At 39.9% G+C, this 17,807-nt stretch overlaps 1 protein-coding gene across 5 annotated transcripts in view; it reads left to right on the plus strand.

Moving 5' to 3' along the window:
* Positions 1 to 17,807, plus strand: part of znf385b (zinc finger protein 385B) — a 178,364-nt gene that overhangs the window by 155,401 nt on the left and 5,156 nt on the right. For all 5 annotated transcript variants that reach the window (XM_036577366.1, XM_036577383.1, XM_036577374.1 and 2 more), the window contains 2 exons: positions 11,252 to 11,542; positions 13,668 to 13,849. In XM_036577366.1, the coding sequence (XP_036433259.1) occupies positions 11,252 to 11,542; positions 13,668 to 13,849 (473 nt within the window). The remainder of the gene's footprint in view (positions 1 to 11,251; positions 11,543 to 13,667; positions 13,850 to 17,807) is intronic.

The raw sequence follows: 17,807 nt of genomic DNA on the forward strand, positions 1-17,807 counted from the left end.
ATTTCTCCATGCAAAGAACCCTTTAATCATGTAGAGGGTTCTTTAAGTGTTCATGGTTCTATATAGAACCATTCTCTTTACTAAAGAACCCTTGAAGAACCATCTTTTTTAGAAGTGTATATTTGGATAGCCCCCAATAAATGATCTACAGATGTGTAAGTTATTAATCACCTGTCTATTGAAACTCAGTCAAGTCTCAGCAGTGTTGGGGTCAAGGTTAAGATTAGGACCAGGGTGAGGGTTAGGCTAAGGTTTTGGGATGAGGTTAAAGTTAGGGTTAGGGGTATGGTAAGGTTTATATTTAGGGACAATTAAAGTGAATTTGATGGGGCTCCCGAGTGGCGCAACCGTCTAAGCGTTGGCCCTATCATCAGGAGATCGCGAGTTCGATCCCTGGTGATGCTACAGCCGTCCGTAGCCGGGAGTCCAAGAGAGCACAATTGGCCTCGCTCTCTCTGGGTGGGTGGGATGGCCCCTCCTTCTCCCCCCATCACCCAACGCGATGCTAGTCAGCGCAGGCGTCTGTTAGCTGACGTAACAGATCTGGCGGTTGGCGCTTTCCTCCGAGCGCGTTCAGCTGTCCAGTGACGTTGCGTGAGCGGCAGTTCGAAAAGAAGCGGTGGTGCTTCACAGGTCTCGGAGGAAGCCTGTGTTAGCCTTCGCCCTCCTAGCATTGATAGCATCGTGTGATTGGGGGAGTCCTAACTAGCGGGTGGAATTGGAAACGACTAAATTGGGGAGATAATTGGGTGAAAATCCAAAAAAAAATAAATAAATAAATTAAAGTGAATTTGATGGTTGTTAGGCTAGTAGCCTAGTCATAGAAGAGCCAGCAACAAGAAGGTTGCAGGTTCAAATCCCACAGCTGACCAGTATACCTGGTTGGGTAAGACACATAACCCCTTGCTACCTCAAACGGCGCAGGTGTTGCTCTGCTGGCGACGCTGTGCTGCTCCCAGACTGGGCTATTTAGGCAGCAGAACGTCAAATATTCCTTGTAGAACTAAAAAACATAACATACATAACAACAACTTATATCACTGCTATCAGACCAAAACCTCGTATCTCCACTTTTGTAGCTCTTCAGTTTTTGACATAATTTGAAAATAACTACTGTCCTTTACATTGTGTGTAAATTTCAAGAAGAATGGACCAAAAAAAACGGCCCAAAATGACTTGGGAAAAAAGTCTGGTTCCATTGACTTACATTAAAAGTAAAGTAGGTTTTTTCCTTCTCCTGTAAAGTTACCATTTTGAAGAGATGACGTTTTGGTCAGACAGCCGTGATATGCAAAAAAGCATCCTTTAACCATACACGGGGGATATCCAAATAAAGTTTTATTCAAAATGTCCTTACTTAGGAAAACAAGTCCTTACATTGTAGAAAAAACAAGTGTGTGTATTGTCAGAGGGGGACTTTCTGATTGGTCAGTCAAGAATCAACAAGAATGTTTCAAATTTGATTAAAGTCCTTTAGGAATCCTGAAGGACTAATCAAATTGAAACATTCTTGTTGAATTGAATGAATCATCAGTGAATCATAGATCTCAGCACAGTTTGATTCAGTTGTTTTGCTACGATTCTGAATCACCATTACAATCAAAAGTTTTTAAAGTTTTTTACTTTATTTAAGATAATAATTTATACAATGTGAATGTAAATATTAGACACTGTTCACCAGAAGGAATTGTAGGTATTTTTAGGAGGATCTCTGTTCATACAGCTTGCAGTCTCGACTCCACTCAGCCTGATATTGAGCTTCTTAATGTTGACCCTTTGTTGTGTGGGTTCACGGAGGTGAACGCCTGCCAAAGCACAGCACACATCACATTAACCGGCTCTCAGAGAGATTCCTGATCATTCCTTTTCCTCCTCAGTTATCGCTCCAGTTTGAGTCACTGCTCATTTCAAAGAATCAAATAATGATCTCTGTGTGTCCCACGCAGAGCAGCACTCAGCACTCAGATTATATTATTCATTCAAGATCATTTACCATTCAGACACGCAACACTCTCTCTATACCTCTCTCTCTCTCTCTCTCTCTCTCTCTCTCTCTCTCTGCCTCCCTCTCTCTGTCTCTCCCTGTCTCCTTCTCTCTATACCTCTCTCTCTCTCTCTCTCTCTCTCTCTCTCTCTTTATATCCCTCTTTCTCTCTTTCTCTTCTATTTCTCTCTCTCTTCATTATCTCTCTTTTTTCCTCTCTCTCTTTTCTTTCTCTCTTGTTCTCTCTCTCTGACATTCTCTCTCTCTCTCTCTCTCTCTCTCGATCTGTCACACTTTCTCTTCTCTTTCTCTCTCGCTTCGTATCTCTCTTCCTCTTTCTATCTCTCTTCTCTTTCTCTTTTACTCTCTGTATGACATTCTTGCTCTCCATCTCTTTTCCACTCTTTCTCTTCTCTTTCTCTCTTCTCTCTCTCTCTCCCTCATTTCCTCTCTCTCTCTTTGCCTTCCTCTTTCTCTTCTCTCTTTCTCTCTTTTTCTCTTACTCTCTTTCTTTCTCTCTCTCTTCTCTATTCCTCTTCCTTTTCTCTCTCGTTCTCTTTCTCTGACATCCTCTCTCTCTTTTTCTCTTTCTCTCTTAAACCCTATCTCTTCTCTTTCTATCTATTTTCTATTTCCATCTCTTTATATCTCTCTTTCATCCTCTCTCTCTCCCTCTCTCTCTCTCTCTCCCTCTCATTAGTCAGTGTTGGTTCTCATTGCTATTCAGTGTCAGGGCTCAGTTGATCAGTCCAGATGAACATCAGGCTGATCTGCAGATGGCCTGAAGGTTCAACACACACAGCTTCAGCTTCAGCTCTCAGTTTAACCCCTTCAACCTTACATTTATTAATAACACATTCATTCAGTAACTAATATGAATTATTCAGTTAATACTATGAATTATTCACCAGCTTATATGAAGTATTCTGTAAGCATCATGAACTGTTCAGTTTTATTTAGTATCTACTTTGCATATCAGTAATGACAATTAATTATATGATAAATAACATAATAGTAACATATAATGTGAATTATTCAGGAAAACCCAGTCTTGTTTCTGTGAATCATTGGGCCATTACATAGACTTCCATTTTTCTAGTGGAGACTTACCCAAATATTAACCAGAACTACTGCTAGCCTAAGCTTAAACTTAACACTAACCCTAGACTCAACCTTACTCTCACCTTAAACTGAATGATTTACATTGTGGGGACCAGCTTGGGGTCCCCACAGTGTAAGTGTATGAACAGGTCTTGGTCCCCACAGTGTGAGTGTATGAACAGGCTTTGGTCCCCACAATGTAAGTGTATGAACAGGCCTTGGTCCCCACAATGTGAGTGTATGAACAGGTCTTGGTCCTCACAGTGTGAGTGTACGAACAGGTTTTGGTCCCCACAGTGTGTGTATGAACAGGTCTTGGTCCCCACAGTGTGAGTATATGAACAGGTCTTGGTCCCCACAATGTGACTATATGAACAGGTCTTGGTCCCCACAGTGTGAGTGTATGAACAAGTTTTGGTCCCCACAATGTGGCTTAAACCTTCTCTATACACACTCGCAGTCCTCCAGCTCTAGTTTAACACACCCAGGGCCTGATATGTGTGTGTTTGAGAAGGCTGCATAGTGCCCTCACAATGTGTCTGACGTTAACAGTCAGTTTACTATGGCTGCATCTCTTCACATAGACTTTGTGTAGGACCACCCAAACTGCGCTACACATGTGAGGCACAGCATTTCAAAAGCACAGTAAAGTAGTGGAGTAGCCCACGAGCATGCAGTCAGCCTCAGTTTCAGTATCTCCATCCATTTTTTGCACGATCCTCTACAGACTGCACATGCATATCGCTGCTGTCAGAACAGAACTTTGTATTTCCATTTTTTTTTTTTGACATAATTTGAAAATGCCTGTTGTCCTTTACATTGAACCAAAAGAAACAGTACAAAATGACTTGGAAAAAAGTCTGGTTCCATTGTCTTGCATTAAAAGTAAAGTAGGTGTTTTCCTTCTCCTGTTAAGTCATTATTTTGGAGATACAAGGTTTTGTTCCGATAGCAGTGATATGGAGGACTAATCGTCCCCCTGGCATTATAGCATTTTTGTCAAAATTGAGTTATTCACTTATTCTTATTCTCTGACAACTTCATAACATGATAAGTTGTGTGCATTTTTGGACTCTTTATCTAGAAAACAAAAAGGTTCTATCTCCAAAGTCAAACTCCAAGTTAGTTCTATAAGGTTCTATCTGTAAACCGTTCAGCACTTCAAATACACACAAGAGGACCAATCAGGCTCTGCTTCTTTGTCATGTCGCTGCTCCGCTCAGTGACTGCAGGAAAAGTTTATAAAAGTTATGAAACATGAAACCATGCTGCTCAAAATCTAATTGTCAATTTTATAAATGTTAAGCCTTGAAGGTAATTAAATAGTGTACATTTGGGACCTTAAAAACAACATTAATTTAATTTATTTATCCGTCTTTTCATTTTCTTCTTTCCCCCAAAATAAGACATCTTGGTGCATTATAGTCACATTTCTGATATAAAACAAAACCTCACACTGCCTTTAGACTGACATGCTACCGTTACTTGCTGGGACAGTTTATTAGAGTAGCTGGCTGCTGTCTGACCTAAAGGACACTTAAACTAATGGTTCCTACCTAAAACTGACCTCTGCACTGGAAAAAATGTTTAGTACTGACGTTTCTACTTAATCAATCAAAGCTTTTTTTGAATAAGAAAAAGATTATTTGTGCTAAAACAAGAAATAAATGTTATGACAAATAAATCATGTAGACAGTATGTTACAACACAAGTTGGTAGCACTTTCTATGAATGTCGCATTTGTAAGCATCTATAAACACATTTCTAACATGTTATAATGTATTCATAAGGCATTATAAACATGGTTATAAATATTTATAAAAAAGAATTACACTGAATTACACTTTATAGCCATGTTTATTATACATTATGAATTGTTTATATAATGCATTATAAGTAGTGTTAATAACATCATAATGTCAGTGCCAAAGAAGTCATTCCCAGCTTGGAGAGCGTAAAGTAAAGACAAATACCAAGCTAACGGTGGTGAACATTACCTTTCCCACATTGGGTAAAACACTGATGGCAGCTCTAGTTTAAACTCTGACATTTGAAGCCTGTAATGTGCTTTACTGTGAATGTTTTAGTGTTTCAGTAAATCCTTCAGTAAATACTTCAACTTGAAGCCTCACTCTGAACACTGAAGGAGGCTTTAGTACAGTACGCTTCACTTTACTTAGAGCGGACAAATACGACTTATGAGCTCTTATAATTTGTTATGATCAGTACTTATAATGTATTTTGTGAACAATTCATAATGCATAATAAACATGGCTATAACGTATAATGCATTTTTATAGATATTTATAGCTATGTTTATAATGTCTTATGAATGCATTATAACATGTTATGAATCTGTTTATAGATGCTTACAAAGGTGACATTCATAGAAAGTGTTACCCACAAGTTTTGTTTTAAAATAAATTATGAGTGTCAACTGTTTTTGTTCCTTGAAAAACATTGTTTGTTTTCATGTCTTGTCAGGTAGAAGCTTAACTGCAAGCAGAAAGTGAGTTCTTAAGATTAGAAGGTTCTGTTTGCATTTGACCTGTTCCAAAAAACTCATTTACAAATCTGGGTTTTGATACTGTACATTTAATTCAGGGTGTCTTTCATTGTCATGTATGAAAGATGCTTGTTCTGCTTATCAGTTTTGTTATTTGGAATGCAAAATCTTTGACACTCAATATCTCAAAACTGCTCAGAATACATATAGAACCTTATAATTCCAAGGTGACGAAATCGGTTTTGCACTTTTTCATATACATGGTGCGTAATTGTGAGCAGAAAGCCTTCTGCTTTCACCTCAAACCTGGCTCCAAATGCTGAGTGCATCTGGCCCTCAGCTGCAGCTCCGCCAAGCAGGCTGAGCCAGATTCACTTTAACGCAGGGAAACCTGAGCGTCTGAATGATTAAAATTGTTCCGGAGCTTTACGTAAGAGCTCTCTCTTTATATAATGTGTTAAATCGGACAGTGCGCTGGATTAAGTTATGATACACGCACGCTGTGAATCTGAGAGGAGGCACTGAAAGAAAATAGCAAGGTCAGTAACTCCGAGCACGAAGCCAAACACTGTTTATTTTCCCTCTTCAGCAGAGCTTGTGCCTGCTGATTCAACTGCACTGATTCTGGACTGTTACAAAAGAATCAATTCCAATAATATTTGGCAAAACCTTATTATGAAGGTTATCTTCATAACAAGGCCTTCATACACATGCGTGGCGCATTCTGATGAATTAGTTCAGACTGCAGTCATACAGCAAACAAACTATTAAAAAAAAATAAAGTATTTAGGTCTTTGATATTTACAAGGGTAATGTTATGATCTGTTTAAACCCAAGGCATGAATAGAGATGGTAATAAGCTAAAAATATACCAAATCATCATTTATAGGATTCTTTCTATTGAGAGGTGTCTGTCCCAAACCCTAATCTCTAATTTTCTGCATGTGAAAATAATGCTATAATAATATATTATATTTTTTGCATTTTTCCTTTTTTGGAAGATCTTTTAAAGAAAAGCTGAAATATTTAGATTTAATTGCAATTTTAACTGAAAAAAAAAAAAAGTAAAATGTTGTCGCACGTTTTCCTGTTTCTGCCAAAATGGGCGGAGCCTTATTTAGAGCAGGAAGTGAGACTGCGTCCCTTAAGGCTTAAGCTGTTCATAAATACTTAAGTATTGCTTTATAAATGCATTACTCAATGTTTATACATGTGTTATGTCTTCCCTGTATAGGTTGCCTTTAAATTAAGTGGTACAGAATATTCAATGAAGTGTGCACATACAGTGTTTTTCCCCACATTAACATTGAAATGCAATGTTTCCACATTTTCATTGTCTGTATTCCACTACTGTGTTTTTAAATACACATTTTTGTTCAGTAAGTTTTTAAAACTTTTTTGAATTATGCAACAGTAATCAAATAGTGTTATTTCAGGACATTGTGATGCATTTAATAATTTCCCAAATAATCTGAATTTGAGCTAAACTGTGAGGTCTGAGATCCACACCTCTGTAGTTAGTTCATATTCCTGTTCAAACAGGTCTGATTCATCTCAGCAGTTAATCAGCTTCAGTAGGTGTCGGCCTCTCCTGCTGTGCTTTTAGAGATTCGCTGTAGCTTGTTATGCATTCAGCACATTTCAGAAATCTCCAGGATTATCACAGTGGGTGTTTCCTGATCCAGAGCACAAATACTGCAGCTGAAAACAAAGATGGTTAACTAATATGCAGCACCGGCCTTCAAAACATGACATCTCAGGGAAATAGAGTGCAAAAATTTGAGTACACCCTACCTTTTCTGACCATTTTGAAACAAAAGAGGGTTTTTAATTTGTTAGTTGTCAATAACGTAACATATTAAAGAATAAGCAACTAACCAGGTTTATTTCTACTGTACAAAGTGGAAATAGAAGTTGATTTTATGTGCTTTTGAGGCTTGAATTGATGTAAAATGTCGTTTTTGTTCACCTAAGCTAAAATAGTTAAATAAAAGCAGTTTCACAGGTCACATTTTTAGGTTGAAGTGACAAGCCATTTTTTACAAAGTAGATCAATGCGCACTGTAAATCAAGCTATAATTTAATCAAAGATATATATATATATATATATATATAAAATATAGTTTTCCTTTAAATTAACCTGTTTATCCTTTAAAATGTTTCATTACTAAGACATAAATGTAGGTTAGAAGTGCATCCATGCAGGAGGTTCAGTGGGTGTGTGGTCAGTGTACGAGGGTGGGGGGAGGCATTAGTTCCCCCTGGCCTGAGGGAATCTCCAGGGACAGACTCAGATCCTGAGTGAGTGACCATCAGAAAAATAAGCAGTGAGATCTTGTAAAGCAGGACACCGGAGCTGCAGTTCTGCCCTGGGGATTCTGGAGGGTGAACCAAGACAAGACTGTGGAAAGGAATGGTGGTTTATCAGTGCTGAACTGTGACTATTAGAGTTAGGCCTTCGGTTCAGGCCGTACATGTCAAATCTTCACTCTAAAAAAAAGGTGGTTCTTCAGAGGTTCTTTAATAAAGATAATGAGTCCATATTGAACCACAAAGACTCAAACAATCATTTGCTTGCTTAAAGGGTTCTTTGCATGGTGAAACGGTTCTTCAGTTTGATGGAGAATGTGTTGTATATAGCGCCAAAAAGGGTTCTTCTATTGTTATGATGTCAGGCTTGTTACAACACAAGAACCCTTTCTGGTGAAATGGTTCTTCAGATTAATGGGTAATGTGTTGTGTATGGTTCTATATAAACATTTAAAATGATGGTTCTTCAAGGGTTCTTTAGTAGAGAGAATGGTTCTAAACCATGAGGGCTCAAAGAACCCTGATTTGCTGTAGATGGCTCTATATAGTACCTTTTTGAAAAGGGTTCTATGTAGCACCAAAAAGCGTTCTTCTATTTTAATCAGCCTGACATCATAATAATAGAAGAACCCTTTTTGGTGCTAACACATTCTCTATCAATATGAAGAACAATTTCACTCTGCCAAGAACCCTTTAAGCATGCAAATGGTTCTTTGAATGTTCATGGCTCTAAATAGAACCATTGTCTTTACCAAAGATCCCTTGAAGAAGCATTTTTTTAAGAGTGTAGGTCAAAAATCAAGGATAATGCCGATTTCTGCTAGTGCACTTATGGGGTTTGTAATTGTATGTTAGTGCTAAGCTACATACTATCAGAGGTTAAATATGAACATTTTTGTCATTCTGGATTAAACACAGACATTATGAAGCTGGTGAAAGATTCTTATGTTATATTTGAAGCTTGTATCAGACATGAACTTATGTTTGAGCTGGTATGTATCAGTTTTACAGTGACTCTTTCAGTAAAGAGTCCTGACATAGAGCTGCTGCCGCTGCTCTCTATTCCTAACAACTAACTGAAACCTGCTTAGACTACGGCTTGTACAGTTAGTGACATATCTAGAACTTCCAGAAGATCGAGAGTGATGATTTTGTTGTCACAAAATTTGGTCCCTCCCATTGAGCATAAAAACCTGATTGGTTGATTCCACTCTCACTTTCTAATTATGTTGGAAGGTAATCTAAAATATAAAGCCTTCAGTTCAGCTCCTGAAGCCCTGACCAATAGGAGAGCTCGCTTAGCTGTATCTACCAAGATGCCAGAGAGGAAACAATCCTAATTGGATCATTTTGCATGATGTATTTCAAAAACTGAATCCTATTATTTTTGATCAAATTTAACAGTGAAGTAAGAGTTTTACTACAAAACTTTCAGAGTTTAAATACAAGCTTGAAGGTTCTATTAAGGGAAAATAAACTAGAAAAGTTATTTCCCAGAAATCATTGGGCCTTCTCTGAAACCTTTACAGCATGCTGACGCTGTTCAAAATACACATTGTTCCCCTAGATTTGACCTCACAATGTATCAAAATTAATGCTGCATTCAGGGGATTTTTCTATTGCGTATGTACACCATGTAGATGCTGGTTCATTTGCTTTCATTTGGTCGATGTTTTAAATGTCAATGAGTGTGTTTACATTCACTTACTAATCTGATCATAATCAGATTTCTGCAGTTGGTCATGTAAACAGCACACTCTGATTTCTTAGACTGGAGTATAGTCTAGAAATCTGATAAAGAGCTGGTTTTTAGCTCAGTAATCTGATTTCTCAGTGCATGTAAACTCTTTGAATTCTTATGGATTTTTTGGATTTTTGGAGTTCTGCGCATGTGTGAGAACAGACGGCGGTACCGGAAATAAGTGAGCAGTGTGCCGCGAGGCGCAGCAAAACACTTTTGGAGCAAAACTGAAACCAAATGTTTTACGCTACATTTATGTCACGTCTTCTTCTGTGAGTTTATTCGCTGGTTGCAAAGCAGAAATCTGATTACTGTCTGACTCATATAGACCTGGAGTTTCGTCATTATTTGATTACTCAAGTGCACGTAAACGTGTTCATCGGATTACTGACAAAATCTGATTTTCTGCAGTTATCTGATTATTAAGTGCATGTAAAAAATCAGTACTTGGGTGTTAAATTTGAAATGACTGTATTGGTAAATAATGTTGGGTGGTGCAATCTAAATATGTAATCAGGTCTGTTATTGGCTGTTACCATGATGACGCTGCGTAGGGCACAATAATTTTTTGAAACAAACTTTTTTGAGGGTGTGAAAACCTGTGAAACAGGTAAATCTTGAGACTTGACAACTATACTAAACAGTTCTTTGTTATGTTAAATCTGGAACCACACTGTGTTCTACAAACTAACTCACAAGACAGCAACTAATTTCCAAAATTAGAAATATTATAAAACACATTTATGGTCCAGGTAAATGGGTGCCTTAGACTTTTAAACAGTGCTGCACATTTCTCTGTTGTTTTAGAGGGTCCTGATGCTGACAGCTGAGGTGGTGTTGGGGTACAAGAAGAGAAGCCCAACACTGCTGCAGCTTGTTAACAGAAACTAGAGCACCCAGATCCTGAATGGGCTTATACAACACGCCCAGGCTCACAAACCGGAGGAGTTTTAAATGTGTCACTGAACAATGCAGCGTTCCGCACATTCGATTAACTGTCAGCTCTGCTTCTCTCTCTCTTTCCTCTTTTTGTTCTGTCCTGCTACCCCCCCCCACCATCGACACCCCGCCTTACAGTGATCATTCAGTTAGAAATTTAACTTTGCGTAGTATTTTCCCCCCATTTACCCCAAATGTCAGTGATCAGCCAAGACATGTTTGGTGTCGGACATTTATCTAGTACTACGTTAAAGACTAAGCAGCTTTATTTTGCGGAAAACAATATCATGTATAAATAGATGTATATGTAAAATATATGTTCATCAAAAAGCTCCCTTAAAGCTACATACACCCACCAGCCACTTCACTAAGCATATGTCCTTATATCTGCACTCATTGTCCATTTTATCAGCTCCACTGACCATGTAGGAGCACTTTGTAGTTCAGTTACAGACTGTTTCTCTGCATACTTTGTTACCCTGTTTTTCAGTGGTCAGGACCCCCATGGACCCTCACAGAGCAGGTATTATTTGGGTGGTGGATCATTCTCAGCACTGCAGTGACACTGACGTGGTGGTGGTGTGTTAGTGCATGTTGTGCTGGTTCGAGTGGATCAGACACAGAGTAATAACTGTCTCTCTCTCTCTCTCTCTCTCTCTCTCCCTCACAGAGAAAAGCACGGAGGTTTCATGCATGCTCAAAGCCCATGATTCCCCACAAGCCTTCATGTCCACACCGGCTGTGTTGTCCAGCCTCTGTAAGGCGGCCCCCGTTCCCTGTAGTCCACCCGCAGAACCTGCCGGTCAGTCAGCAGCGCCCGCCCTGAAGAGCGCCCCCAAACAGGCCAGCCAGCCGGAAGCCAGCCTGGAGTCCGAGGAGGAGAAAGCCAAGAAGCTGCTGTACTGCTCGCTCTGTAAAGTGGCCGTCAACTCGCTCTCACAGCTGGAGGCTCACAACACAGGTGTGGAAAACATCTGGCTGCATGTAGCTGTGGTTTCTTCCCGCTGAAGGCCTTCCCTATTGTTCTGCGCTTCTCTCTCTCATTAGCATTGATTGTTCAAACTGTCCACAGACAGCAAGAAATCACAGCTATTGCGCTCCCCGCTGCGTTTGATCTTTGGAAAGGACTTTGGAAAAGTCCACAGGGGCGTTAAGTTGAAGTTTTAAAAGGCCCATATTATAGAAAAACTGTACTGTGTTATGTACTACTGATAAAGTAAAAAAAAGGTTGTCACATCCACAAATATTTACATATAACCAACCAGCCTATAACAGTTTAGCCCCACCCATTCAGCCTACAGCAGTTTAGCTCCACCCATTGGGCCTATAGCAGTGTAGCCCCGCCCAGTCAGCATACAGCAGTTTATCCTCGCTCATTCAGTCTACAGCAGTTTATCCTCACTTATTCAGTCTACAGCAGTTTATCCTCACTTATTCAGCATACGGCAGTTTAGCTCCACTCATTCAGTCTACAGCAGTTTAGCCCCACCCATTCAGTCTACAGCAGTTTAGCTCCACTCATTCAGTCTACAGCAGTTTAGCCCCACCCTTTCAGCCTATAGCAGTTTAGCCCCACCCATTCAGCCTACAGTAGTTTAGCCCTGCCCATTACACCTCCAACAGTTTAGCCCCACCCATTCCATATCTTATAGTTTAGCCTCACCCATTCAGCCTATAGCAGTTTAGTCCTGCCCATTCTGCCTTCAGCAGTTTAACCCCACCCATTCAGCCTAAAGTAGTTAAGCCCTGCCCATTCCATCTCCTTAGCTTCGCCCATTACACCTCCTATAGTTTAGCTCCGCCCATTCCACATCTGACAGTTTAGCCCCGCCCATTCCACCTCCTACAGTTTAGCTCCACCAATTCCCGTTGAAGTGATCCAAAATGTTATTCCTGCAGACAGTCTCTAGCAGAGTATTTAAAGTTGAAGTTGTAGAAAAAATGATTAAACGTTGTGCTGTTCCTGAATGTCAGGAAGCAGATGGATCAGTACAGCCTTCCAAAGAATCCACACATCCAAAAAGAGCAGCTATAGTTTATTGTTTCTGTCCTGTTTATCCAGTTTTAGCTGGGACTGTTTTTTTAATGAGGCATAATACAGCATCAGCCAATCAGAACGAAGCCCATTTGCATATATCAGTCTTTAAAGCACAGTAACAGAAGCAGCCTGTTTGATTGTAAGACATGAAGTGAGGTTGGAAAATGGTCATGTAAAAATGAATTATGACTGTTTTTCGTGCATAAAACCCTACAAATAAGTGGTCATCAGAAGAACAAAATTAAATGGAAGAACAATGTACAGTATGGCCCGTAATTATGGTCCATATTTCAGTTCCATAGTTCATTGGATTTAAAAGAACTGCTGATTTTAAAGGAAAATGAAATAATTCCCTACTGTAGCAGGAATCTGAAGCATTTAAGATGATGTCTGCTGAATTAGGTACTGTATTCACAAATCTGAGTGCTACTGTCTTTAACTCTGACTCAGTGTAAACGAGTGGGTAATAAGCCTGAGTGATCTGGACTTAAATCCATGCCAGGATGTTACAGATTTAGCGAAAGTATCTAATTTAAACAATTTCCCCCCCAACCCAGAATGTAGTCAGTCAACCACAACATTAAATGTCTGCGATGTGCTTCGTTAGTTTTACACTGGGCCTAAAGGGCTAATGTAGCTAACAAGTACCGGAAGCGTGTTAGCATCATGCAAACTCCATGCCTAATCATCACACCCTTGGCTCAGACTGTGTGGAGTTGCTAAACAGTCTCTAATAGACTTGCTCATATGGTTTCCGACACTGTATAATGAATTTGTCTGAATTTATTATTTAACAACTCAACGGACTGTTCCTTTAACCGTCTCCAGCAGGCTTATTTTGTGCTTTCCTGTAGAGCTCACCCTGTGACCTGAAAAGCTACAGCACTGGCGACACATCGAAAATCGAATTAAGCAGCCTAATGAAGCATAATTACTCAATTGATTTCTTTTTGTAATTGATTAAAACTCTTGGTTTAAAAACAGGATCTCCCACCGAGTGCGAGACGTCATGTCATGAAACCATGTCGATTTTGATCTTCCCTGCCAGGTTCGAAGCACAAAACCATGCTGGAGGCACGGAATGGGGCTGGTCCCATTAAGGCCTACCCCAGGCCTGGGTCCAAACTCAAAATGCAGGCCAACGTCCTCAAAGGCTCGGGCTTGCAGAACAAGACGTTCCACTGCGAAATCTGTGACGTTCACGTCAATTCAGAAATCCAGCTCAAACAGGTATGCTATACTGTTTCACATCGTTCTGCTTATCAATGGAATATTTTACCCGACAGTGTGATTGACGTGAAGCTGCCTGCTGTAGTATCATTATTCTGACTGAGTGAATATTTCCCATATCAGTGAACAGGACCTGCATTAAAATACATATGTAGTGGGAATGGAGCCTTTTACTTGCAAATTGTAGCAAACAAACGTGAAATTTGAGAGCTCCTGCTGGTGTAAGTCCATACCGGTTTCCTCTCTCTCAGTGAGATGCTCAAAAACTACTTAAGTGCCTATAGATCCTCCTTGTTGAGAATCTTCAGCCTGTTAAATGAGAGTGAGTTTCCTAACCACAGTGCAGTACAGCTGCTGACACAAATCTGAATCCAGAATTTTTCGTACCCTGGCTGAGTATCTCTGTCCATTTCCCATCACATAACGGTACCTGTCAAAGTAGGAGGAGTTCTGAGGAGTTCTACCAATTCTGTGATAATTGCATTTGACCAATCAATGGTCTCAACATTTTTAGCTCCACCCATACATCCTTGTTCGGTACACTTGATATACATGCATGAAGGATAATCAATGTGATTCTCTTGGCAATGGAAATTTTGACAAAATGTGTAATTATGGATGTATAGCTGCACCATGACGTACCATTCTGTGACTCATTGAGTTTCAGTTACTGGTGGTGTCAGTTACTGAGTTAATGAGTGAGGGAGTCAGTGAATTAGTGAGTCAGTGAATGTGTTAGTAAATTAGTGAGTGAATTAGTGAGTCACTGAGTTAGTGAGTGAGTTAGTGAATTAGTGAGTCACTGAGTTAGTGAGTGAGTTAGTGAATTAGTGAGTCAGTGAATGTATTAGTAAATTAGTGAGTGAATTAGAGAGAGAATGAACTAGTGAGTGAGTATGTTAGTAAATCAGTGAGTGAGTGAGTGTTAATCAGTGAGTCAGTTACTGAGTAAGTTAGTGAATGAATGAGTTAGTAATTAGTGAGTCACTTAGGCAGTCAGTTACTGAGTGAAATAATGAGTGAGGCCTTAAGAGAGTAAGTGTGTCACTGAATGAACGAGTGAATGATTTGGTGAATAGTCAGTCGTTAACTGAGTGAATCAATGAGTGAGTGAGTCACTAAGCGAGTGAGTTAATGAGTGAATTAGTAGCTGTGAATTTACATAAGATGTATAAAGACACACGTCAGCATAGTCTGATTTAACTATAACTCAAACACCGGCCCCTTCATGACGCAAGTTTCTGCAGGTATGAGTTTCCCTCAGTTATTTAAAACTCCAGCCAGGCTTTCTGAAGCTGACAAGATGTTGTTCTCACTTCACACTCGAGCTGCTATAATGCAATTGTTGAGAAACGCTGCTTCAAGCCTTTCTTTTTATGTCTCAGCCCAAAAATAGACTCCAGCAATTACAGCTTTCACCACAGTTTGTTTTAATGTCATAAAGAGCTCAATAGACGTGTGATACTTCAGGAAGTGCCGCAAAATGTCACAGAAAACTCCACATAAGCATCAGTGGTGCAACTTAAATGTTCACAAACAAAGCGATCTAGCATTGTCCGGCCAATATCAGCTTAGTAGAAAGTGCTGTTTACATGACCCTTTCTTAGACGAGCTGTGCTCGACTAAAAGTGGACCACCGGAGAGCGTGTAAACAGTTACTGTGTGATTAATAAGGCAGGTTCATGAGGTTCTTCACCCCCGAAAATGCTTTATAATAGGCAACTTTATAATGAATAAACTACAACTGAGTGTAACTGGGTTCTTCTCCTGCAGCTAAGACCTGCTAACTAAGCTTCAGCTCGCTGTTCACTGCTATACACTGTGCAGAATGAATGCAGTATTTCTTGAAATATAATTTTATATAAGCATTTCACTCCCCTGCTCCTGCAGGCTGGCAGTGATCCTGCAGAGTTCAGATCCGGCTCTGTTCCAATCTAACACACCTGCCTGTGATGCTCACCCACCCCTGACCATCTTGATTAGTTGCATCAGATGTGCTAGAATGGAGCTGGAACTGAATCTCCGGAGCTGCTTTCTGCATCCTGCTTTGTGTAATTATACATGGAGAACAGTAGAAGAACTGCAGAACATCAGAAATCTCCATTTTTATACAAATACAGTGTAATGTTCTTCAGTATATACTGTAATACTTTTGATCATTGATCATCAGGTACACTCTTAAAAACATGGTTCTTCAAGGGTTCTTTAGCAAAGCAAATGGTGCTATATAGAACCATGAAGAATCAAAGAACCCATTGCACAATTAAAGGGTTGTTTGCATCACAAAAGCATTCTTCAGATTGATGGAGAATGTGCTATAGATGGTTCTATAGAGAACCTTTTTGAAAAAGCTTCAATATGGCACCATAAAGCGTTTTTCTACTGTTACATTGTCGAGCTTCACAATTAATATGATGGTTCTTCAAGGGTTCTTTAGCAAAGCAGATGGTTCTACGTAGAACCATGAACACTCAACAAACCCTTTGCATTATTAAAGGGTTGTTTGCATCACAAAAGGATTCTTCAGATTGATGGAGAATGTGCTGTAGATGGTTCTACATAGAACCTCTTTGTAATGGGTTCTGCATAGCACCATAAGGCGTTCTTCCATTGTAATAAGCGTGACATTGTAACAATAGCAGAACCTGGTGTTATAGAACCCTTTTCACAAAGTTTCTGTAGTATAGAACCATTTATAGCACATTCTCAATCAATCTGAAGAACGCTTTCATGATGCAAAGAACCATTTATGCATGCAGAGGGTTCCTTGAGTGTTCATGGTTCTATATAAAATTATATTATTTACCAAAGAACCATTTTTAAGTGTGTGGCAGGGGGTGGTCCAGCTCTGGCTTTGTAGTCGAGTATCAGGGTGTTAAATCTGATGCGAGCAGCTACAGGAAGGCAGTGAAGGGAACACAGTGCAGTGACTTGAGTGAACAATAGAACAATAACGAGTCAGTCAGGCCTCGAGGCAGCAAAACTGTCTCACTACATACCTACCACCTCTGTATGAATGCTGGTATGATGTTCCTATTGTGAAACTGATGTGAAGGAACCTGTGTTGTCCAAAAAGCTACACCGCAGACTCATCTGTCCACCTTTGTGTATATATATATATATATATATATATATATACACTCACTTTGGACTAATTTCCAAAATTCCTTTTCATGCAACGTTTGTGTGTAGCATAATACACTACCCATCCACTTAGAAACACCTACCTTGTGCCTCCTCTCACTGGCCACTTTATTAGAAACACCTACCTTGTATTTCCACTCACTGGCCGCTTTATTAGAAACACCTACCTTGTGCCTCCTCTCACTGGCCACTTTATTAGAAACACCTACCTTGTACTTCCACCCACAGGCCACTTTATTGGAAACACCTACCTTGTGCCTCCTCTCACTGGCCACTTTATTAGAAACACCTACCTTGTGCCTCTTCTCACTGGCCACTTTATTAGAAACACCTACCTTGTGCCTCTTCTCGCTGGCCACTTTATTAGAAACACCTACCTTGTGCCGCTTCTCACTGGCCACTTTATTAGAAACACCTACCTTGTGCCTCCTCTCACTGGCCACTTTATTAGAAACACCTACCTTGTGCCGCTTCTCACTGGCCACTTTATTAGAAACACCTACCTTGTGCCTCTTCTCACTGGCCACTTTATTAGAAACATCTACCTTGTGCCGCTTCTCACTGGCCACTTTATTAGAAGCACCTACCTTGTGCCTCTTCTCACTGGCCACTTTATTAGAAACACCTACCTTGTGCCTCTTCTCGCTGGCCACTTTATTAGAAACACCTACCTTGTGCCGCTTCTCACTGGCCACTTTATTAGAAACACCTACCTTGTGCCTCCTCTCACTGGCCACTTTATTAGAAACACCTACCTTGTGCCGCTTCTCACTGGCCACTTTATTAGAAACACCTACCTTGTGCCTCTTCTCAC

Source organism: Colossoma macropomum, unplaced genomic scaffold (genome assembly GCF_904425465.1).
Source record: "Colossoma macropomum unplaced genomic scaffold, Colossoma_macropomum, whole genome shotgun sequence".
Classification (NCBI taxonomy): domain Eukaryota; kingdom Metazoa; phylum Chordata; class Actinopteri; order Characiformes; family Serrasalmidae; genus Colossoma; species Colossoma macropomum.